Genomic DNA, 25,443 nt, shown 5'->3' with positions numbered 1-25,443 from the left:
CGACAGTTACAGCGGGAGGAGAGCGTGGTAAATGACCCACCCCACCCCCCACCCCCCACCCACAACCACGTTTGCTTTTCAAATGCCTCAACGAGTCTGACAGTCATTTCAGTTCAGCACGCCATCACTGATTATCTTCAATATTGCACCTTTTTCCACCTTTCCGTTTGGACCGGTCATAAAACCGCGAGTCTAAACAATATATTAATCTCCATTTAATCCCTGACAGGTGTCTGTGACCTCATTTTGCACACCCATGCTTCTTGAGAGCCTCCGTCATTTTTGAGAAAGGATAGAAATATTCCTATGAAGTCACCAAAAAAGCGAGTGGCGCTGGTCAGGTTGGCTGTTTCTAGTGAGCCGCACGCCACGCCGGGATCTAGAAACTGCTCCAACGAAGGCAGCGCCGAGGTAAGCTTTGGTCACATGACTTTGACCGATCAGTTGTTGGAAAAACTCTCCATGTCTTTGTTACTTCTCCCACTCCCCCCCCGCGTCCTCCCGCCCCACACCCTCCCCCAAATCCTTTTGTGTAATTCAGCGCGTCCTCCAGTAGCTGTTGAGGTCAGCAGGTCAGTAGATTTAGCAGCGATTCAGAAGAAAGAAAAAAAATTGCGGACATTTTCAGAGAGAGTGCTTTTTGAAAACCAGACGCCTCAGTCAAATTGTGCCCCTGTACAGCGTATTTTACATGTGTGCGTGTGTGCGTGTGTGCGTGTGTGCGTGTGTGTCTGTGTGTATGTGTCTGTGTGGAAACAAGATGCAACGTCACTGCTATTTTAACTGTCACTGTGCCCAGACACCTGCAACGTACAAATCAATGTGGCATTATGTCACAGCTAATTTAAGGTCAGAACCTTCCCTGCGTATCGGTGCAGATCATCTCTTCACATCGCTTCCTGAGACAAATGGAGGTTGAGGTGGTAAAAAAAATGAGCTGGATGGGATGAATGGCTACAGATAACAGGGCACTAAGGTCAAAGTAAACCAGATGCATAATACAGTAAAGATACCACACCAACAGGACCCACCGTGCACTGCAGGATCACTCGTCTTACGTTTGTGTCTTTGTGTGCGGGTCGGTCCAAATACTGTAGTACGTGTGACGGCGAGCGACAGTGAAGGACAGGCCTGGTGAGGAGCTCCGGGCCGCGGCTCAGTTCTGCTGCAGGATCAGGTTCTCCAGCTCGTCGGCCGAGCGGAGCAGGAAAGCGGCGGACTCCCGGTAGCCGGCGATGAGCTGCCTGACGGCCGTGACCTCCGGTGGGCTGAGCTGAGCCGAGGCTCCGCCGCCGCCGCCTCCCTGGCCGTGACTGTTGGAGGTGGACGAGGAGGAATTTGGAACGACCGACTTCATGCTGAGGTCTGTGGGACCTGCGGGCAGCGCAAAGAGGTGATGTGAGAGAAGTGTTTCGATGGAAAGGTCGGGAATGCATAACCAAGCTGTGACTGCTTTCTAAATAGTACTTTGAAATACTTTGCTTGGTGTCTCAGAAAGATGTAGAAACATATGCTTCATTCCTTGAAAGAAACGCTGATTCCTGCACACTGATCTTTCTGATGACAGATTATATCAGTGCTGCAGTGAGGACAGTTCCAACCGAGACCAAGACATTATCAAGACTTTACACATCAATTAAAAAAAGGAAGAAGCGGTGAAAATGGGAGGATATTTTGAGCTCAGGGGATTTTTGAAAGGGCTTCTGACAAACAACCTCGGCCTCTCAACGACGTCGTCATAAACAACGGCAGACTCTGCGTGATGCCCTCACCGTTGATTTGCGCAGCGCCAGCGGTCTGCTGGTTGCTGCCCACGGCGCCGTATCCCCTCAGGCTGTAGTTGAGGCCTCCGTTGGTGTAGAGCTGTTCTTGGGCGAAAGCTGCGCTGCTGATGGCGAACCCCGATGAGGCCACGGAGGCGGGGTCCCTCGCCGCGGGCTTCTCAACAGGCATGGGCTCATCCTGCCAGACAGCCAACATCACTTCAGATGTTGTGCTCATCTGAACTGAGACTGAGTTGCCGTTTCACTATTTATACTGTGGGTGTTGCTGAATTTCTGTCTGTGGTTCAGGTGTGTATATAAGTGTCACTATTGTCGTCAGGTGTTTTGACCCAGAAGGACAAACGGTTTTTGACCGTTGTTCCGAGAAATTGTTTTTGTTTGTTTGGAATTTTGATGGAATGGAGAATAAATGTTAGACTATCTGCAAGCCAGCTAACTAACTAACTAACTAGCAGGTAACTCTCGGTCAGTAGCAAATTATGAGGTTTTGCGCCTATGGCAAATGCTTTTTTGTTGTATTCAATTTGGACAGAACATTTGTTGGTCGGTGCCTTTGCATTATTAACTGGAAGAACATCCTCAGCCCCACCCCAGGATCCCAGCTGGGAAATTTTACAGTGCCGAGCCATTTACCGTCGCTTGGTACACATCGAGTCTCATCCTCTTGGCGGCGTTGCGGGATTCACTGTCACAGGCGGCAGCGAGGATGTTCTCAGCCATGGCAGAGGTGAGGTGGGGGGGCGTGGGTCGTATCTGCAGGGGTTGGGGGGGGGGCGCGGGGGGGTTCATGTTGAGAAAACAGCACCACAGATTTGCTCCGATTTGAGGCGTTTGAGCCTGCCGCCGTTTTGTACCTCGAAGCCGCCCTTTTTCATGCGACGGCAGGATTTGAGGTAGGTGCGGATGCGTTTGCGTGAGCGCTCCTGGAACTCGGGGAACTGACGGCTACAGGACTCGATGATGGCCTGGATCTTCTCCTTGGGCTGCTTGGATATGGGCACCATGCGGTCCAGATTCTCATCCACGAACAGACGCACAAACATCTGACGGAGAGGCGGGGGAGGGGCAGAGATAGGGGGATGTAGAGCAGAAAAATGGAGTGGAGGCAGGCAGGGGGTGGGGAGGAGAGGGAGAGCGAGAGAGAGAGGGGTGTGAGTGGTGAAAACAAAAGAGTGGGGAGGGAAGGCAGGGGATGGGGGAGCATTAGAGGTGGAGTGGGAGAGGGGTGGTTAAAGCGGGAGGGGGAGGTGGTGGAGACGGAAACATCGCTCAGATTCAGGACGGCTTTTCTCCTGTTTGCGTGTTCGCTCGTGTCTGCGTCTTTCGCAACTCCGCAATGACGCTCCGCGATTTGTGCACCATCACGCTTTGAGTATCAGATACTGCAAATAATGTTCTCCCGTTTTTGGTAATGCATGAAACATGATATTAAATTAGAATTATAATTTGCAAAGCATCAGACAGAGAAAAGCCCTGTGCTGTCACGTCTCCTTCTGAACTTCATGGCTCTGCAGCTGCGAGGTCTACTCACATTGAAGGCTTTGAGTCTCTCGGGGTCCATGCCCTCGGCGTCGTTGATCTTGTCGCTGTCATCGTGGTCGTCGTGATCGTCGTCGTCGTCGTCAATGATCTGCGCCCGGCCAGAGGTCAAGTCCTCTGCACTCATGCTCAGTTCGGTCTTCACAGAGTCATAGCTTCCTGAGCTGTACGGAGGCGACTGAGGAGAGCCCACAAGGTGACAAGTTACTCAAAGCGGCGCGGCCCGTCGGAAACATTTCAGATTTTCAGAACGAGCCTCCCAACCTTGCTGGTGTAATCTGTCTTGATTGGGAACTTCCTGTTGGGGTCTGCGGGACAGGGGTTGGGCGGCGAGCCCCCGGCGGGCAGCAGCCTCTCGCTCAGGTTGACCGGCTGCTGATCTTCCGAGGAGGACGAGGGCGACGTGGTGCTGAAGTCGAGTGGAGCGCTCAGCCCATTTTCAGTGGCCTCCATGTACGAGTCCCCACCATCTGGGCGGTTCCCACCCACAGCCGGCACCTCCGGGGAGGTCAGAGCCGGGAGCCTGTTGGCGCTGCCGCTCTCCGAGGAGTCGTCGTCTGGCGGGGGGGGGAGGGAGTGGGGGGGAGGAAGGCAGCGAGGGAGGGAGAAGGAGATTAAGATGCAAAGAGATGCACACGGCGGGGATGAGAGGAGCGGACGTTTGCCATCATTTAGCATGAATGTGGGTTTGTTTACTACAGCGGCCGTGGCTATTTCTGTCCTGGTGTAGAGCGGGGCTGGCTGGGTGGGTGGGTGGGTGGGTGGGTGAGTGAGTACAGGGGGATGGGACTGCCTGCCTCTCTGAAACTGTTAAGGAAGTGGTATTGGGGTCAACTGTCAAGATAAATAAAAGTTAGAGCAGAAGGGGGCAAATCTTGGGAGTTTTAACGGCGAAGGGGGAGAGCCATGGGGACGGAGGACTGATGGGGGAGGTAACCCTGGCTCTGCCTCTGTGTGTGTGTGTGTGTGTGTGTGTGTGTGTGTGTGTGTGTGTGTGTGTGTGTGTACACTTGTTCTTGTAGTTCAGACCTTTTCCTGTTAAGATAATGATTAAATGTTGCAATTACACCGTATGATTTTCATTCCAGATTAATAACATTTTTCTACAAATGCAAAGGAAATAGTAGAGTGGACATAAACCTCTGTAACGGGTTAGGGTTGTGTGTATTTAGTGTGAAAGTTAAACACTGGCTCAAGCAGCAGCAGAAATGTGAACATTAATTTCCTATTAAGTCACTGTCAACATAACAGCCCCTACATTTAACTCATGTTTTTATTTGTAATTGACAACTGCAACTGTTTTTTTGGTTTGTATTATTCACTGCATTTGTATCATTTCATTTTTAATTGCTTTTTCAGTATATCTCATTGTATTCTAAAAGCCAGACCAAAGACTGCAAATTAGCTGAAGCTGGACGTCTTATATGCATCACATTTTCCCTTTCTTGTGGCGATGTTGTATGTATCACCCCTGTTAAATAAACATTTGAACAAATAAATATTGCAGTTTTTTTTTTTTTCAACCCGGAATACAACAGCCGTGCACTCGCACTCGACCGTGTTGGCGTACCCACGTTCGCTGGTCATTGATTTTAATGATGTGCCCTCCTCTTAGCCCCCTTTCTAGATCAGGTTCTAAGCTGTAAAGGTTAATATGGGCTTTTGTCCTACTTCTCTAAGCCGAGCACCCTGAAAGAGAGGGGTGCACGGTGGTGGATTGGGGCTGCAGCGGTGTCCCACCCCCAGTAAGAGTGGATTTATTTGGATTAGCGCGCTAAGAATGAGGCAAGCTGTTTCCTGCATAACACCAATCTGGACCCTCGGCCGTTCACCTTCCCGTGTTCACATGTCGATAAAAGCAGCAAGCAGACCGAAAAAAACAGCAAAAATCGGAGCAAGTTCCATTCCGGGCCGCCTCACCGTCCTCCTCCTTGACGGCGGCTGCCGGGTTGCCGACGGCGTCCCCGTTAGGTGGGCTGGGCTCAGGCACTGGGGGCTGCTCAGCTGCGACCCATGCGGGCTCAGTGGCGTTCATGTCCTCGCTGCTCACCGAACTGTCATCCTGCACAGGGAGAGGAGCGGGGGTGGGGTGGGGATGGGAGAGAAGATAAAGATCTACACATGTTTAACAAGAACTGGACCGTGCAGCGAAGATCAAGGCAGGGAGATGAAGGACTTAATCCTGCCAGTCTGGAAACTGCCAGCGGCTGAGAAAATAAGCGGAAAGATGTCAAATCTGAAAGTGACAACCAAGTGAAGTTATGGGCTGTATTGTGTTGACTTTGTGCTACGTTGGATTTGTGGTTTCCTCCTTGTGATTAAAGCTGAGACACATGGCGTGTGTTTCGAAGGAAAAAGTTGCTTTCAGTATGGAGCCAACACTCCTGGTGTAGTTCTTCCAATAGCCATGCAAGTCGCCCACTTGACCAACATTTGAATATTTTACTCTTCATAAGACGCGCTGACTGCATGGGCCTGTTTCTCAGAGCACTGCTATTTTTAACTGTCACAGAAAACCCTAAAGATGCTTGTCATGGCATAACGGGAGCGTGAGTAAACACGGGGGCTGGGGATTAGCAGAGGGGAGCAGAATAATCTCTCAAACTATTCAGAGGGCAGAGCTCCGGCTACAGATTCCACACAGCGGCGTCACCCCCTGAACTGCAGTGACCACGTTGCAGTTAGCCCCGCGCATCACCAGTCAGTTTCACTTATACAAATGGCGACATCTCCCCGGCCATGCGCGATGTGTCAGCTGGCAGGAGGAGCGCAGAACTAGCCGTGATGGAAACAGAGCAGAAGGGCATCTCGGCAACTCATCGTTCCCCCTCTTCAGGAGCGCAGAAAATAGGCCTAAACTCCTGGGAATATGCATTCGTCCCTCTGTAAGAGGTTTACAGGGGGACCAAAATGCTCAGTGACAGCTCCATTAGGTACCAAGTGAGCATTAAAGGCAGAGTTGAAGAGGGACAGGAAGAGCAATTACACTCTCTCAGCACTTTCACCTATGGCAGCGGAGGAGGAAAGATGTGAAGGAGAAAGCAGGAGGATTCGGACACGAGGCAATCAACTCAGAGTTTGCTGCAGAGAATATTTTGGGTGGTGCTCACGCTGTATTTCATGTGAGACTTGACTTGAATAAAACCAGCTGCAGAGTGCAACAGCAGAGAAGCGGAAGCCGCCTCAGAGAGCAGACTACGAGCCACAATAACAAATGATATTATTCTATTTTGCCCAGAGAGCAAACCTGCTTCAAACCCCCCCCCCTCCCGCGGCTGCAGACACATGGAGCTGCTCCAACTACAACCACGACAGTGAAGTAAACATCCGCTGCAGGTTGACTATCAGATCGTCTCCCTGCTCTTTCTCAACCTCCGCACACATGTGACCATCAGTCTGCTCGCTCACTCCTCCGGTACTCACCCACAAATCGCGGTCTGGGTCATCGTTCCGGGTAATCCTAATTACGCTCGAGTGAGGAACAATGTCATCATGGTCATCAAGAGTCGCTCCCTGCACTTTAGTGACAGTGCTTTCTGAGGGCTTGCTGTCACAGCCACGCAGGGGAGTGGCCTCCCACGTGACGTCACCGTGCGCACAAGCCCAACTAATCCTCGTTTCACAGCGAGCTCCTCCTCCCAGCAGGGAGGCTGCTGCTCTGGCTATTCATTAGTCAATCAAAAGTTATTTCTTTAACGTTTGTGCTCCCCCCCACCAACACCACCACCTCTAAATGACAATAAAAAGAGAATAACCAAGCCCATTCGCTCAGTCGCTATACAGCAAAATCGAAATGAAGAGGAAATCTCATCAGAAGGCTGGCTTCATCATTTTGCCATCAGACACTCACCCTCTCCGTGGCAGTCATGCACTGCAGTTTCATTTGTTTCAGGTAGGTGGCAGTAAGAGGCATGTTGTAGTCAATGAGGTCCGGGACCAGAGAGGTCGGTCTGTCGTTTTCTGACAAAGAAAAACAACCACGTTAATAGCGGTGCTGACTTATGACTTATTGTCGATGAATTATTTAAATAAAACTGTTACATTTCTGAATACAAATCTTGGAATTAAAATTGACTTTGGGGATTATTGAAAACATAAATAAAAGCTTAATTAATTAAGTTTATCCAACTTGCTGAGCAAATACACTTGAGATGAATTGAGATAAATCAGTGAACTGAAGAAAGATAAAAAAAAACAACAACAAAAAAAAACAACAACATTGAGCTTCATTTGAAAAAATATTTTTCACTGAGATCATTGATTTTCACAACTGTGTTCGTGAGCGTGAGATGGAAAAAAAAAAAAAAAAAAATCAATATCTGACAAAATCTGTGGTCCCTCACATCAAACTGTTAATTGACACCAGTGAGACCACAGCAAATTAACTTTGCTGGTTTTAGTCTATAATGTATAACTCACTACACGATTTGTTTTCAGTGGAAAAAATACATGTATCACAATGATTATTTTTTTGTAATGTTATATTATCACTTTTATTATATATCTTATATAAATGTATAGAAATTCTTGGTCGTCTATTTTCTCATTGAGAACGATTCAATAAATCATGTTTTAACACACTGAGACATGGTCAGGAGTTTATTTCAATGGCCTGTTACATGAATGACACAAAGGTTATGTCATAGTAAATCAGCTGCAGTAAAGCAGTACTCCAGTAACTGCTCAAATACAATGAATGGTTTTAATGTTTCTCATTAAAATGTCTCATTCTTCATCAATTTCTGATGTGCTGTTTGCTAAATGTTTATTACTTTTATATTTAAATGGCTCCTCAGATAAATACAGCACAAATGCACGGCAGAGTGGCTAAAAGGAGCTGAGCTGAGCAGCAGCAGCAGAAGCAGCAGCTTTTGTCCAAATTCAACACTGGAAATCGAACAATGTGCCGAACAATGTGCCTCTGACCTGCCTGCAGTCTCCCCGTTGTCCACTAGAGGGATTATGTGATTGTTGTTAGAAGGCCTATCCAATGTTAACACTGAGGCCCTCTTGAGTCTTTGTTACATCATGACAGTGAATGACATACACACGTTATGATTTATTGATTGGGGATACATTGAAAACTGGAAAAACTCTTTGTGCGCACACCTCAAATATTTTTTTTTAAAGTTCATATTTAATGTCTGACTGGACACTGGTCTTAATAATTAATTAATTAATTAATTTACTTATTTATTTTTTTTTAAAAAAGAAAAAAAAAGAAAACGATGACCCTGTGTTTTATTTAACCTCGTTTTTAATCACTATCTGGCTGCTGCAACAAAAGGTTGGACTGTATCCTCTCACCATGGCAATTAACCCTCCCGTCTCTGAAAGGTTAGGCTGAGAAGTGGCATATATCAATTAATGATGTGTCCGGGATTACGAAGCCGTCCACAGGTCAGATGTGCACGTGCACCGTTACCTTTGAACTCTGCAGTGCTGGGGTTGATGTGCATCCTCTTCTGACACTCTCCACAGCTCATTAGGAACCGAGTCACCGCCTCTCTGGGCAGGAAGGCGTAGGTCTCCGCGATCTGTGCCGGCGGAGGGAGAGAGAGAGAGAGAGAGAGAGAGAGAGAGAGAGAGAGAGAGAGAGAGAGAGCGAGAGAGGAGACTGGGTTACATTGAGAGAGCGAGAGAGCGAGCGAGAGAGAAAGAAAAAAAAAAAAAAACATTTGGCAGCGTATATGGCTCAAGCTGCGGCTGCGAGATCCAGAGTGAGCGGACATGGTTTTTATGGGAAAAAAAAAGTTTGATCCAAACGGCTATGTGCGTGTGTGTGTGTGTGTGTGTGTGTGTGTGTGTGTGCACGTGTGTGTGTGTGTGTTATCTCTGGGTGGCGGGAGGAGGAATCCTCCCTGCAGGCGATCAGTCATGCCTTCTGATGGCCTGATTTCCGCCGCCGTCCTGCACAAGCTCGCGATAGCAGACGCGTGCGCATGGTGTGTCCATGCCATCCTACCCAAAGCCCTCCCCCCACTATACCCTCCTCCACCCTCCCTCCGCTCTCTCAGGTACAGTCGACCCGTATCCCCGGCCCCTGCCTCCCTCGTGCTCGTCCTCCCTCTCCGCCCGTGTTTGTCTGCGATGCCACCCTGCGCTCGTCGCCCCCCGCTGGCGTTTCCCTGAAAAAACTCCGACCTTCACGTGACCATGGGGGGTAGGGGATGGAGGGGGCAGCAGGGGTGCCCGCCCCCACTGGCCCGCCACCGCCACCACCATCCCCGTCCGCCGTCGCAGGCTGCCGCATCTCCAACCCCCCTGCCCCCATCCCATCCCATCCCATCCCACCCAGCCACCCCCGCCCCCTTGAGGCAGCTGCGAGGGAAAAGGCCACCCAGAGGAGCGTGCACCTCCCAGAAGGCCACAGTGACAGTTCCATATTATGCCCTGCCCCAGTGATGCTGCCTCCTCAAAAGGGTACACTGTATGAGACGTGACAGGACCTCTCTACAGGGCAGGAAGAATTGGCTCCCTGTTTTTTTTTTTTCTCCCCCCTTTTTTATTTTTCACTCCTGAGGGTGGGGAGGGAAGAGAGGAGAGGAGAGCAGAGGAGAGGAGGGGCACCAAACCAAAGTCCTGCTAACCCCTCTAACGCCGCGTTAAAGCGCCGTACAAAGCCCCCTGATTTGTCCGGACAAGCGCGCCGCGCCTCGTTTTGCCACATCAACTCATCGGCAGCCTTTGTTCCGCAGACCTCCTAAAGTGCTTTCCTGGTGAAAGTGGTTAGTGGTTCCCTTGGTAACTGGTGATGCTAAAAATGACACATTAGGCTGGCGGAGCTAGTAAGTATAGCTTCTATCACAAGGTGGGGTGGAAAAAATGTCTTGGCGGTCTCTGAGTGTTGAGCGTTCCTTTAGTCAGAGGAGCTTTGCACAAACCCCATGAAATGAATGGAAGCGCAAATGTAATGTGTGTGTAAACACATGTATGTATTGGAGGCTATTTCAGGGTAGAGAGTGTGGGACGGTTGGGATATTGGTATAGATATGGGTGTAAACTGTGGATTAACATTGATTGAACTCAACTGTCTATATTCATCACCACTTTAAAAAATACTGTATTTAGAATCAACAAGGAAGCAATCTAGAAGGAATCTTAAAGGTTAAATTGCAGAAACAATAAATATGAAAGTGTTAAAAAGTTATAAATAAGAGGTAAACCGTTGTCTACATGTATCGTGCTCAATTATGTCATCAGGTGGGTTTATCTCATATGAGAGTTCAGGATGGTTAGAGCTGTTTTTCAATCTGTTTGAGTATTTCTGTATGTACTGAGGGTGAAAACATGCTTAGCTATAACCTTGAGCAGTGCATCTCTCCCTATTTTATAGGGTTTGTGCTTATTGTAAGTTGTCCCTGTATTGAAAAATAAAGTCACTCAATCACTAATAATTGGCTTTTAAAAAAAAAGATAAATAAATTATTATTAATAATAATAATAATAATAATAATAATAATAATAATAATAATAATAATAATAATTACACAACACGTTGTTAGAAAACTCAAACATAGTGGCTGTTCACTGATGGAAGGTGGGCAAATAGTAATGAACAATTGGAAAAGAGACACTTACAAAGCCTTAACTATAACACACAGTGGATATCTACATGCTGTACATTCAGCAAGGGCGACTTAATGGCATGACATTTGTTTTTCTTGTACAAGCTGTAAAAGCATCGATGAGAATGTATTTGTCAAAAGCATTCAGCCTTGCTTCAATATTTCCTTGTGGCTTTCGGTTAGTTTTATATTAAAATAATAGAAATAGGAGCTGGAAACTCAGACACTTGGGGAGGAAGTTTCAATATTTCTACAGCAGTGCAACATACCTTAAGTGCTGGGCATACACTGCTTTTGACCTGAGTGTCTTATTCATTCCCTTTCGTAAAAACGTATGTTTCAAACATTGTGCTGGGACTGGAGTTTTTCTTTTCATTATTAGCGGAAAAAGTTAGATAACCACTTTTTGCACTTTCAGATTTATTGCCTTTAACTCTCAGACAAATGCACCAACTTGGGACAAACCGATCGTACTCCTGTCATCCCCCGCTGCACTTTTAGTGCTCACTAAAAAGTATAATAACAGGGTTGCTTCTGTCAGCTCAGGCTTTTATTTTTTGTCAAAGCAAGTTCCTGGGTGAAAGAATGATATGATCAAATAAATCAGTATGTGCAAACAGCATTTCTTTCAGAGCGTCGTCTTGTTTTGACATGCATTGTTGGCCCCCCCGGACGCCTGCGAGGTGAAGTGCGGAAGGTCTTTAACGTACCGCTTTGTAGGTCTTTTTCTGGCCTGCGTGCTTGGGTGCTCTGCCGGGGTCGGCTCCCATCTCCACGTGCATGGCGTAGATGATGTCAAAGAAGTCCTCCACCACAGCCACGCGCTTCAGCGAGGAGTTTTCTTGAGTCGAATTCCCGTCTGAGCACTGAAAAAAAACAACACAGACAAGGAGTTCAGTCGGACGCCCTGCCTGCGTGACACTGGAGTGCGTCATCCCCGGCGCAGGGTCCCTGATATTAAAGCGGCTAATGACACTCATGTGTTTGCCGGGAGAGTGGTCTCAGGGGCGGATGGGTCACGCTGTGGTCACACGCACGACGTTCTGAGTGGCACGAGAGGTAAAACAAACCCGGCGAGGGCTCTTTTTTATTTATTTTGTTGCCGGTTCCGAGGGGAGGAAAAGTCTCAGGCCGGCCATCACCTCGTCTGCGTGAGGTTTAAAAATAACACGGCGCAGTCGGTGCAGGACCCAACACTCCCTCCTCCCACCACCCCGGGCGCTCACGCTGCTGACCCTGTTGCCATAGAAACTGCCACTGATTTCTCCCGGGCAGGTGTGCTGGGCAAAGGGTCACGTGACATTCAATACAAGTGGGATCGCCAGGACGACGACGGGCCTCGATCAGCGGCACCCCGCGCACAGGGCTTCCCTGTGCCGGCCGCACCCGTCCCCTCGCTCTTCCCTCGCTAGCCAGGCACCACTTTTGGTTTAATAACCGACCTATATTTCAAACATTTTGACAAAGAAAAATTGGGATTTGGAGGTGTTTCCATTGAATGGTGTGAACAGCAGAAGCTCTCGTCCCACGAGATTTGCCTTTGTTCGTTTGTCTTTGTTTGCTGTCAAGAATGGTTGTTACATTTTTCTCTTTGATTACTTGTAAAAAAAATCTCCTCCTTCGTCCAAACATGATGTGCCATTTTCACTGGAAGTTAACTGGTCCGGTGACGTGTAAATGCGAAGAAAGTGTTTCCATGACACTTTTGCCATGTACCGCTATATCTATGCGTCTGAAAAACCACCTCATCTTTCATTCCATCTGCTGTACCCATCCGGAACACCTTGAAATAGAACATTTTACTTTTTTCTAACAAGCACTTTTTTTTGTTCTTATATATTCATTCATTTTTACCGTGTGAAATGTGTCTTGATGGAATATGTGAAGATGTTTGTGAGCCCTGTCGAAGAATTTCTGTCACCATCTGGGACACACAATAAAGTGTTCTATTCTATTCTGAAACCTTTCAGCCATATTTGAGAGGTTTTATGAAGTTTAACTGCTCCCATTACCAGTATTTTATTGCGATATTTAGGTTTTTGGGCAATTCAAGGAGTAATGGAATTGCAGCGATTGTGCCAGTGACTAAGGTGGCAACGGATACACATTGCTTTCATCAGCGGGAAAATGAGGAAAGATTGATATTTGATGGGAAAGCTGCAGCACTACTGATGAATTTTTTTCTTTAGTACTTTAACTTCCTGCATCATTACTGAGCTCCTCTGCTGTGTGAGAGCAGGCGACCTTCAGAATTTCATCCCGTATTCTCCCTCAGCTAATACAAGTGTGAACTGGGGGCATACGGGGTTGAAAATAAAACAATAACCTGTTGTCTCAGTTTGAAGAGGCCTGTTGTCGGTTGTTCTGCATTTCGTTTGATCGTCGCTGTCTGATTGTTAAACCATACACAATGATTTATCAGCTGCCCCCAAAGCGACAATAAACTAAACCTGCATACTTGCTGGAGTTGAAGCAGGTCCCAACAGCAACGAAAAAAAAAACAAAAAAAATAAAAAAATAAAAAACTCAACGTATGAGTCTATCATTTCCATGAGCATATTGAGACAAGCTCTGACATTTTACTGCAGATTGGGATCTGAGCCAGTGGTGATCTTTCTCCTCTGGGGGGTCTTGGGTCGCAAAGTTGTCCCGCTGGCATTGAGGAATCACACTTTTTCCTCCCTCTTCTCCTTGACATTTGTGCCCACTTCCTGGGATCTGACATTTCATTTTTCCACGTTTTCCCTCAACAGCATCCTGCCTCCGTGTCTCCCTACCCCACCTCTGTCCCGTCTTTCTTCCCTTCTCTTCCCTTCCCACCCCCCCACCCGCCTCCACCTCCCCCCTACTCCTCCTCCTTTCTCTCCTCGCTCCTGCTCTCCCAAGTGCGAGGTAATGATCGTTGCCATGGCAACTAAAACCCGCTCACAGAGCGGGTTTGTTTTAATCCGGCCCTCTCTCCCTCGCCCCTGTCTTTTTAGCCACTCTCCCCTGTCAGCATGGGCAAAATGTAATGATAATAAATGAAATAATAGCCGGCCAACCCCACCCCCCACCACCACCACCTCATCATTACAGCTGTAATATCTCACACTTGGAGGTATCGTCATATTTCTCCCGATGACATCACCGCCGCCGCCACCATCAGCATCACTGCTATTGCTGCTGCTGCTGCTGCCTGGGACAATAGTGTCAGGTCCATTCATGCTGGATTTAGATAATCTCATACAACTGTGGGGTGTGCGGTGCACCCACACCGCGGCAGCATCCTCCAGTGAATTCTTCCCCAACAAAATATCCGACAAACACGCCAGATATTCTGCTGGGAGAGCATTCTCTGGCCTGAAAATACTCCCGGGGCAGCATTAAGCGGTTCAGCCCATCATCAGCGGCTAATACTGCCTGAGTCTGTTAAAAAAGAAAATTGACTCACAATCGTAAAGGGCAATTATTATTGACAAAGTGGCTAATTTTCTTCATTTAGCGTTGAAAATTGGAGTCAATTACTTAGAAATGAAGGCTTGTAACAATTATTATGGAGACGGCGTGAACAAATGAATTGTTTTTTTTGTCTTAAATCTGGATAAAAAACAGACAGAACTATTGAAGCAAAGTTTGATCCGCTCAATAAACACCGTGTCTGCTGACTAAATACTCCAAGAAGTTCTATCTCCAGTCCCCATCGGCCCAGCTACCCGAGGCTCTCCTCCACTCCGCTCTACTCATAAGCTCTTTGGTTTCCAAACACAAGTCAGCGGGGAGTTAAACATTCACTCCTGAACACAACATTCTCTGGCTGTGTGTATTTGTGCGTGCCACGCGTGCATGCTTAACCGCGGCGCACGTCCAGCCAGCCAGCCAGCCAGCCAGCCAGCCAGCCAGCCAGCCAGGCCCAAGCATCTCGGAGGAGAACAGCTGGAGCTGGAGCAGCACAGCGGGTATGTGGTCCTATCGGCAGCTCGTCGGCTTCTAAAAGACCAAAGGAGACACGTCAGCGTCCCTAATCGCCAACAACACTGCAAAAAAATCTCCCCCTTCTTCCTTCCTTCCTTCCGTCCTTCCTTCCTTCCTTCCTCCCTGCTCTTCTTCTCCCCTCACTCCCTCCATCTTTCTAATCCTGGAGGACTTTGCTCTTCCCCAGCCGCTGAGCAACCAGCCCCCATCCCCTGTCCCGCACCAAACCGCTCTGTTGCTAGGAGACTGGAGGGGTTGAGTTGGCTGCCCCCACCCCCGCTGGCAGTCTCACACACACACACACACACACACACACACACACACACACACACACACACACTGTAGCAGAAAGGGGAGAGAGGAGCAGTCCTGCGCACAGCCAGGTCAGGGGGAGGAGGTGGAGGCGGCGGCGGCGGCGGCGGCGGTGGTGGTGGTGGTGGTGGTGGTGGTGGTGCTCACGGTGAGCAGCTGGGTCACGGAGACGGGCCGCCGACCAAAAGGTGGAGATGCATCACGTGAGAAATGAGCTGCGGTGGTCCTCATCACGCGCAAACCTCCCGTGCACTTTTTCTCTCTCTCTTTTTTTTGGGGGGGGGGAAAAATTTAGGCCAAGACGCAGCGATTCCGCTTTAACTCTGCGTTTTATTTTGTAAGGTGGCTGCTCACAGTAAGCTGCTTACGCCGCGGCTGCAGCGGCAGAGGATGGATGTGCACACAGGTACATTTTGTGCGCGCGCAGGGGTCTGCCTCTGCGTGTGTGTGTGTGTGTGCCGGCGCACCCAACACAAGGAGGGAGTAAAGACTGGCTGTGTCAACACTACTCATGACTCAGATTATCTCACTGCAGATGTGACAACAGGTCATCTTTTAAAGGCCCCTCTCCTCCCTGTAAATCTATCAAGGGGGCTAATGGACACATAAATGGAGCAACCCCTTTTGTGCACGCACGTACGTTTGCGTGTGTGCGTGTGTGCGTGTGTGTGTGTGTGTGTGTGTGTGTGTGGGTGGGCGGGCGGGCGGGTGCTGGGAGGGTATATTATTTACATTATGTGGGTATAAATCTCTACGCACGGTCACACTGCATGGCAAAGTCACCAAGGTTTGATTTTGGGGTGAAGGTTCGAGACCATCAGAGCTCACAGGTAATTAAGGAGACGTGACTGTGTACGTTCACGCGCACGTGTGCGAGTGTGCTACCCGGCCCTAAATATAGTCCAAGACAAAGGCTTACGGGACAAAAAAAAAAAAACCTATTATTTCTTTTCACCGTCCTCCTCCTCCTCCTCCTCCTCCTCCACCCCCTCCCCCCCACCTCCGCCTCTCTTAATTATAAAGCCCTTGTCATTAAATCCACATTAGGTTGCTCTCTGAGCTCTACCCCTCTGTCTGTCCGCCGCGCTGCCCATGTGTGCGTGCGAGTGCGTCCCTCCGTGCGCCTCTCCCGTGATGAACATCGCTTCATAGAGTGTGTGACATCCCATAATACTCCCCCAACCGCCGCCGCCGCCGCGCCGGAGCTTCAGACAGGCCCCTCGACGTGTCCCGGACGACTGTACGCCATATAGACGTTCTGTTCACCGACACAAAGTGGAATGCAAATGAGTCGCACATACATCATCGCGTCCCAGAGTCCATTCCGCAATTCCACTATGAGCTTATTATCCCACTGTCCCACTTTGTCAAATGTTGGCCGCGTGGAAGTATTATGAAATGACAGTAGCGGTGCGGCAGGACGATTACCGCCGTCTTTAAGGGCGGCGCGTGCACGCCGAGGACTCAGACTATCTCCCACACAGGGGGTGTGGTGGTGGTGGAGGGTGAGGGTGGGGGGGGGGGGGGGAGGCCCCCGGGCCAGTTAAAAATGGTGTTAATTTCTCCTCCTATGGGAAAGCAAAGAACGGTCTCTCCATGGCAACAGAGAGGGTGCTGAAGGGAGGAAACACAGAGCATGCGATCAGCGACCCCCTCTTTGTGGGAGCGCTCTCACACACACACGCGCACGCACACACACATACACACACTGTCACACACGTACGCAAAAAAAAAAAAAAATCTACAAAAAAACGACCGATTAGGAAGGACGGATTTCACCGCCGCCAAAGAACAGCAAGCGCAAGGCGTGAACTTTGTCTGTTCCGTCTCGAGTTCGGCAGGAAGAGATAACTCGTTGTATGCGGTTCTCGTCTGGCACATCTGCGGCCAGACAGTTCCTGTTTGGGATGGTGAGCGATCCAGCGAGTGCAGCCCAATGCGATGCCCTGATGGAGAGCTCTGCCAGCGCAGGTTGGGGGGGATTAAAGAATAAAAAAGAGGCACAGGAGATGCAAAAAAAAAAAAAAAAAACGGTGTTAATGCAAATGATGTTGAATAATCATGCCAGTCTTCTTTTGACTCTGTAACCCCTACACAAAAGAGGAGATCTCCGGGGAAATGTGGACTAATTAATCAGATAATAATGATGATATTCCTCTCTCTCTTCCCCCCGCGCCCATGCGCGCTCAAAGCAAGGCACAAACATTTAAGGCAATTTGTGGATTCCGGATTGTAGGACAGATAGGACGTCCCAACACAAATTTCATTTCCAGAATGGCTCTCTGGGTCCCTGTTTCTGGGGCAGGCAGGTTTGATTTTCTTCTCTATTCATTTTATTCTTATTATCATTTTATCCTTCATGGAATCGTAGTTAATTAACCTGCAGCAATATTGGATTAGGCAAAAAAAAAAGGAAATGGACCAAATCAAGTGGCAGTTTGTGTCATATGTTACAATTAACATATTAATTAATATTAATATGTTAAATCTTCTTTAGCTTAAGGTGTCAGTGGTTGTGACCACTGAAATCTATATTTATGCATGTATCTATGTACGTATTGATTTAACTTTGTACTATCTATTAGGTTAAGAATGTCAATCAGTTTGTTCCTACTAAAAATGATGATGATTCCGGACTGATGAAAGCAGTTAAAACATCAACATTTACTCGTGTTCATGGATGACTCGCAACAGAAACTCCAGCAAGCAGGATTTCAAACAGGGACTCCAGTCACAACTTTGTTCTGTTATATTAAAGTAAATATCTATTCCAAAGGCGCAAAGCCAAACAAAAAAAATATGACACTTTGGGTATTTGCACTGGTTTCATTGTGAGCTCTTTGTACAGCTCTCGCTCATGCTGCGTTGCACTGTATTAAATCAAGGTTGGGTGCAGCACAAAGGAAGCACATGGGCCATTGGAGGGGCGAAACAGGAAGAGGCTTTGTTCTCCCCTTTCGCGGTCCTGGGTAAAGGTAAGACACGTGTAAACTTCTCCTGAACAGAAGAAGAGATAAAGAGGGACTTGAACCAATGCAGAAGAGCGATGCTTGTTTTTATTTTGCAGTGTCGACCCGTCACTTGGAGACACGAGCGGCTCAGAACCTTCACAGTTTCTCTTGGTCCCAGGTGAGAGAACGTGGGTGGGTAGGACCAGCTGATCCGTTTGTTTTCACTACGGCTCTTGTACCAACTGGTCAGACTAGTGTTGCCAACTTTCATTCAAAAAAAATAAAGGAGGCCTCCCGCAGTGCCTGGGGCCATGACCATCACAGGCCAGTGGCTCGCCAGTAGTGGTAAATTATAACTTGAAATAGGGTTTCAAAAAAGTATATGGTTCACATAGTTTGAACCGCTTTGTTCCCAATAGACATTAGAAATAAACTGAATGTTTAAATTGTACTGAAATCTTTTAATTGGACATATTTTTACATAACAATTAATACAGTGCTTGCACTTTATTCATTTATTGTTGGATGGCTTTTACAAAGAAAAGAACAAGCGATCCTGATTCATAGCCTACTCTATGCAAGCTACACAGCCAGTACGCAGTTGTTGTGAATGTGTTGCGCAATGGTAGTGCCTGCAGCTGCATAGATTACGGTTTTGAATGCAAACCCTATGCAAACCAACGTGAGTTTGCATCGGAAACAAATTTACATTCAAGACAACTCAGAAATAGGGGCAAAACCCCGTCCCATATCGATTCAGAATGGGACGAATCATTTCATTGTCAAATACGGGACAATTCTGTATTTTAAGAGATGGTTGGCAACTCTAGGTCGGACTGTTGGCAGTAGCCACGCTAGCGACGCAACAATGTCGCTGATGACAGTAAGAACACTTGGAAACACTAGGAGGTTAAAAAAAAAAATCTCTCTTCCCACATCATTTCTTGCTGCTTTGCCAACGGACCACTTTGGAAAAAGGAATTGCTTAAACCGTTACGTGAACTTGTTAACATGTGGGACGCGCGATTGCGCGAGACGAGAAAACACGTCCATCAAGTCGTAAGTGACGAGCATATGTGTACGCATATTTGAGTCAGCGTGGCAACAAAAAGGAGCGGCTTGCGATATGTTTTTTTTTTTCTTCTACTGCCTCAGACGTTGTATCTGCCTGCAGGAAATGCACAGGGACATTTTTAGTTTTGTCTTCTGACATTTGCCGCACTGTGACTCCCTCCTTCTTCTTCATCTTCTCGCCAAAGTCTCACTTTCCCACAGCATGCGATTCTGTGGCGCATCTCTCTGTTGCTGCGTTTCCATCACCCTTAGAATTGCGCAAAAACCTAAATATCGCAGTAAAAAACTGGCCATGGAAACAGCTAAACTTGGAAAAACCTCTGAAATATTGCTAAAAGGTTTATATGCTCTTATGAGGTGGTATCGTATTGATAGAGAGGTATAAGTGTCTTGGAAACACTTTTTCGCATCTACACGTCAGTGGACGTGACACACAGGGTCACGTGACCAGTTCACTTCAAGTCAAAATAGCATGTTACGTTTGGACGGAGGAGATGGAATACTTTTTTTTTTTACAAGTAATCAAAGAGAAAATGTAACCATTCTTGACAGCAAACAAAAGTAAACGAACAAAAGCAAACGCAATTCTCACAAATCGAAAATTACGAGAAATATCGCTTTTATTTTGCGAAAAACTCTAATGGAAGCGCAGCTTCTGTCTGTTTCAGGCCCACCACCACAACCCCACCCCCACCTCTTCCTCTGTATAGTGTCCTCTAATCAGGACATAATGAGAGCTAAACGAGGTTGCATCCCCACACTGAGGGCTGCTGGATTCTGCGAGCGTGGGCTCGAGCCCCCCAGGGGGGGTCGTGCGACACAGGCACAGGATGTACGACGGAGATCTACTCTCCCTCCCCCCCCAAAAAATAAAATAAAATAAAATAAACATATTTAAAGAAGAAGAAAAAGAATCTATCTGACTTGAATTAAGAAGTCTCGGCCTGCCTGTCCCGTCGCACACTGAGGCGGCCTTGTTGACGCCTCGCTGACACACAGAGGAGTCCTTCTCCTGTTCCGCACATCACATCAGGCACCGAGCGTCCCTGCCCCCACCCACCCTCCTCCTGCTCCTCCTCCCTGTCATTTAGCCCCGTGCCTGCCCCTCTTCCCCGCAGAAACTTGGCACACCCTGGGAGCAGCTGCAGCCGGGCTTCCACTGTTCCAGCTCCAGAGACACGCCCCCCGGCCCTGCAGCCCTACCAGGAGGCAGTGACCATTATGTATGTGTGTGTGTGTGTGTGTGTGTGTGTGTGTGTGTGTGTGTGTGTGTGTGTGTGTGTGTGTTTGTCTGTTCCTGTGAGTGTCACTTATCCAGCCAGGACGCTACTATATTTACGCCGTTTCAGCGTTTGCTGTATTGGAATCGTCCCCTCTATCGGCATCGACATTGTTTGATTCTCTGAGTCATCATCAGAGGCGGCTCGTATTTGATGAAGTCCTTTTTTTTTTGCTGTTTTGTTTTGTTGTTAAAATATCCCAAGCGGAGCTGAGTCAGGGGGCACCCCCCCACCTCCCAACCCCCACCCCCAACGCCCCCTGTCTCTGAAGCCTGTTTATGTCCCTCTAATAAGCAGTGAGCTACTGTACAGAACGCTGTGCCACCCAACTCCCCCCGCTAGATCCAAATGGACGTCAATAGCTACGTTTCCATCACCCTTAGAATTGCGCAAAACCTAAATATCACAATAAGAAACTGGTAATGGAAACAGCTAAACTTCGAATAACCTCTCAAAAATATCTAAAAGGTTTTGACGTTCTCATGAGGTGTTTTTTTAGACGTGTTGATATAGAGGTATATCGCAAAAGCGTCATGGAAACACTTTTTCTTTGCATTTACACATCACCGGACGTGACGTATGGGGTCACGTGAGTTGTAGTTCATTTCTAATGAAAATTCCGTGTTACATTTGGACGGAGGAGGGGATGGAATATTTTGTTTAAGTTAAAGTTCAAGTGGTTGTCACATCCTGAAGGATGCGAAATTTATTCTCCGCATTTGACCTGTCCTCTGAGAGAGCGGTGGGCAGCAGCGGTGCTGCGCCCAGCAACCATTGGGTGATCAAACCCCCCAATTCCAACCCCGAATACTGAATGCCTAGCAGGGAGGCAATGGGTACCATTTTGGGTACCATTTTTACAGTCTTTTGTAATACCCGGGCCAATCAAAGAGAACTATATAACAGTCAGTCTAGACAGCAAACAACATCGAAATGCAGATTTATACAAGAAATTTTGTACCTCCATTCTCCTCAAAGTGGGGTCTCGCGGGACCAGATTTGACGAGAATTACGGCTTCACACCATTCAATGGAAACACCTGCAAATCGCAATTGTGCTTTGTCGAAATGTTAGAAATATTGCTTTTATTTTGCGAAAAAAAAACTGTCATGGAAACGCAGCTTCTGTCAGGGCACGAGACTCAGTATGTTGATTTGACCATTCCTGTTTTTCCCCTCCTTCCAATTCCAATCAACGCGAGGAAAAACCCATCGGGAGGCGGGGGGGAATAACCATCCGCACCTGCCAAGGAAAGTCACACCTGCCCCCCTCCCATCTCCACCTGACTCGGACCCACAGGGGGGAAACACAATATGGAGCGGAGATTAGGGGACTTTGGGAGTAAAAAAAGGCACTCAGCCTGTCGGAACATCGGCAGCTCACACAGGTAGAACACCTGTGGAGGGATCAGCTCTTTTCACCCCCCACCCCCCAACCAAAATCAAACAGGATTAAACCTGCTGTCGGCTGCCAATATCTCCTCCGGTTTGTCAACACCGATGAGAAGAAGCTCTCGGTGGTCCTGAGAGACTCAGTCTGTCCCAGCAGGCAGGCAGGCAGTGGGTGGGGGGAGGGGAGGGCCGAGGAGGTGCTTCCCTGAGGGCGTTTTTCTTTTCCCCCTTTCTTTCTTTATTTAAAATGGTTGACTCCTCACACTGGCACAGCACCCCCCATCCCCCGACCCCCACCCACCCTCGCCAGGAGGGAGCACCCGGTGTGCTGTTGACTGACTGACAGCTTGCCGAGCGGTCGTGTTCATCATCCCCGATGTGCGTTGAGAAAAGCAGAACGTGCGGTTTAACCCACCACCCCACCCTCTCTCTCGCATCCTCCTTGGTCGCGTCCCACGGGGCTTCCATAGCGGCCCCCCGTGCGCTGGGAGCCGGGTCTTGAAGTGTAGAGGGGCTGAGGGGGTTTGATGGGGGGGAGGGGGTGTTGCGCCCACTGTGGGGTCGTGTGTGTCGCTATCAGTCCCGTGCAGAGTCTTTTGTTTCCGCCACAGCCCCTCACGTGGTCACCCGTGACGAGTGCGAGCACCTTCCTGAGATTTTGCTTCTTTTTTTTTTTTTTTTTTAAAAAAGAACCGTTTTGAACCCATTTCTCTGTTAATGCTGAAGACTGTGTGAATGTGCTGTGTGAATGTGGCGTTTCAATTGTGAAATGTGCTGTATGTACACAACAACAACAACAGCAATAATAATAATAATAATAATAACAATAATAATAATAATAATAATAATAATTATTATTATTATTATTATTATTGTTATTAAAATAATGACGAGAAAAAATGCGGCAGATCCAGGCAAGACCATCCTGGGCTGCACAGGTGTTGCCAGAGCAACGGGTGCCGGCTGCGAGCCGATCCGCATCCCGCCCAGGACAATGACAAGTGGGTGCAAACTGAGACCCGCGGCCCCACCGGGCCCCGCAATCAGGATTGAGAAGTGGGCGTTGAAATATATACACGTTAATTTTATTTGTTCATTTTAGGCCGATCTTGAGCAAGACGCTTGCCGACCCCGCGCGCGAGCACATTCTGGGGCTTTTGTACGGGACAGTGAGAGAACGCGCGGGCTCGGGCGCGGGCGCGTGCCACTAATCGCTGCCAATCAAAGCCGCTGTGCAGCTGAAAGGTCAAGCTGACATCTCCTAAGTTGGTCTTAATAGCCCAACACGACACAACACAACACAACACAACACAACCACTGGAGGAGCACGCGGGGGGGGGCAGGAGGGGGTACCCTGACATTCCCAGCCGGCGCGAGGACATGCCATTGCATGCCCGGTGCGCGCGTACGGCACCATTACCATCACCATCATCACATCGGGTTGCGCGCTAAGAAGCCGAGCGGCACCATCCGAACAGAACAACGTCGTCCCTATAGTCAATTATCTCGCGCTCTGCGCCCGTGCAAGAGCGCGCGCTCACCCCCCAGCCTCGCGGTGATGGTCCACCTTTTTTTTTTTTTTTTTTTTTTTTTTTTACAACTGCGACTGCCAGGAGGCACCGGCGTTGCTATGGCAGCAGCAGCAGCAGCAGCAGCAGGGGATGAGAGCAGGGCTGCTCCACTCGGGCGGGATGTGGACAAAGTGGAGCTGGATGAGGGAAGGGAGGCGGGCGGTCGAAGGCCGAGCCGGGCCGGGCCGGGCCGGGACGCCGAATAAGTTGCGCTTTTCATTGACGTGGCAAACGTGCGTGCTTTGCGGCCCGAACAAAATAACGCCAACTTAGAGGTGGCGACGGGACATCTGATGTGCACACCACGCACGCACACGCGCACGCACGCACACACACACACACACACACACACACACACACACACACACACACACACACACACACACACACTTTACCGTTGACTTGACCGGGACGTATAGCACGGGCTTCCCTGCGGCTCCCTTCTTGTTGTGCTCTCCCAGCACGTTGGTGCCCACCTGGAAGCCTTTGGACTTCACCCAGAATTTGAATTTGGCGTTGATGTGGCTGTTGTCGATGTAGACGCCGTCCGACTCGTCGCTCTGCAACAGCGTCTGCATGATCTTGTTGTATTTCCGCCGGGTGACGGTCTTTGTTTTACCCGAGTCTCCGTACGTCCGGAGGCACCAGTCCTGAAATTCGCCGAACATCTCCGCCTCCAGCACCACCGGACTCCGGCTCCTCTTAGGCGCATCCACGCACGCCTTCTTGGTTGCCATCGCTCTGTCGATCCCCCTCTTTCTGGCTGCACCCCCCCACCCCTCCTCCTCCTTCGCCACCGCCTCCTCCTCCGCTCGAGCAGCCCGGTCTAATAAAGAAAAGACTTGAAAACGGGGCTGATTCCTCCCTGTCCTGTCGCCGCCTGCCTGCCTGCCTGCCTGCCTGCCTGCCGCGTCCCTGGACAGTGTCGGTTTCGGTTCTGGGACGCCCACTTCCCCCTTTGGTAACAAAGTGAGCCGGACGGCAGCACACCTGTTTGCAGAGGAGCAGCGCTGTCCCGAACCAACCGCAGCGGTGGGGGGAGAGAAAAAAAATGTCACTTCCTCACATCATCCGCCGAGGAGCAGAGAGAGAGAGAGAGAGAGAGAGAGAGAGAGAGAGAGAGAGAGAGAGAGAGAGAGGGAGAGAGGGAGAGGGGGGCTGTCCTACAGTGCGCTTAGCGGGTTATCTCCCACCTGTGCGTAAAAACGCTCCTCTGTAAAGGGCAGCAGGCTTGGGGGGGGCGAGGTGTGGTGGGGGAGACCCTCCAGTCCTCGTTAAACAACAAAGAAAACAGACAAAAGCGCGGAAACACGCGTCGCTTTCAGTTCCTATCGACCTAGTTTCTAACAGCCGACACTATTTTCGGATGCGGGTTGCTCAACCCTTAAGGAGGAGAAGCAGCAGCAGCAGCAAGGGGGGTTAAGCGCAAACATGCTCTCAATGCTCGGCCGATATGGCCACGTACGTATCCCATCAACATGCGCCACAACCTGGGATCGTATCGCGCCGCCCCCCCCCTCTCTCTCTCTCCACACTAACACCTGTTTGAATGCGATTCGCGCTCGCACGTCCGCCCCCCCCCCCCCCCCCCCCCATCACTATCCCGTCGGAGCACGCTGGAAAATCAGCGGCACGCCGTCTTAATTTGCAGCAGGGTTCGCAAACGTGAGACATGTTGCGCGCATCGCACCCTTTTCAGACGAGGGGCTGAAAAGGGTGCATGGGAGCCGGGCAGAATGTGAAGGATATGCCAGAAAGCAGCGTCCGGACGATTTATTCCGCAGTGGCACAGGTGGCCCGTTACGTGTATGACGACTGTGCACAAAACAGTGATACAAAACGTCACAGTTTCAGCTTGTTTTGTGAATAAAAACGCCACACTTCATATGAATGTTTAGGCTCCTTTATGTGGGTTTGCACCATGTAATGAAAAAAAATGTTTTTGAGAGAAATAAAATATTTTTTTTACTCCTTCACATAAAAAGTCGCTAAACTGGAAACACTTTCTTTTCTCTTTTG

The 25,443-nt window shown here is 49.0% G+C and overlaps 1 protein-coding gene across 1 annotated transcript; it reads right to left on the bottom strand.

Annotated features, from left to right (window-relative positions):
• Positions 1–726: 726 nt before the first annotated feature.
• nol4la (nucleolar protein 4-like a) lies at positions 727–24,902 on the bottom strand. The gene is made up of 11 exons (XM_076042206.1): positions 23,820–24,902; positions 11,602–11,757; positions 8,749–8,860; positions 7,174–7,283; positions 5,244–5,385; positions 3,588–3,880; positions 3,316–3,501; positions 2,639–2,827; positions 2,418–2,537; positions 1,773–1,962; positions 727–1,374 (listed from the first exon to the last, which is right to left on the bottom strand). The coding sequence occupies exons 1-11, from the start codon at positions 24,159–24,161 to the stop codon at positions 1,157–1,159; spliced, it is 2,058 nt and encodes a 685-aa protein (XP_075898321.1). The 5' UTR covers positions 24,162–24,902; the 3' UTR covers positions 727–1,156.
• Between the last annotated feature and the right edge of the window lie 541 nt (positions 24,903–25,443).

The sequence above is a fragment of the Nelusetta ayraudi genome, unplaced genomic scaffold, assembly GCF_046127955.1.
Source record: "Nelusetta ayraudi isolate G7.1 ecotype Tasmania unplaced genomic scaffold, CSIRO-AGI_Nayr_v1 ptg000070l, whole genome shotgun sequence".
Taxonomy (NCBI): domain Eukaryota; kingdom Metazoa; phylum Chordata; class Actinopteri; order Tetraodontiformes; family Monacanthidae; genus Nelusetta; species Nelusetta ayraudi.
The sequence above is the reverse complement of the archived record's forward strand: the minus strand, read 5'-3'. Positions and strand labels throughout refer to the sequence as shown.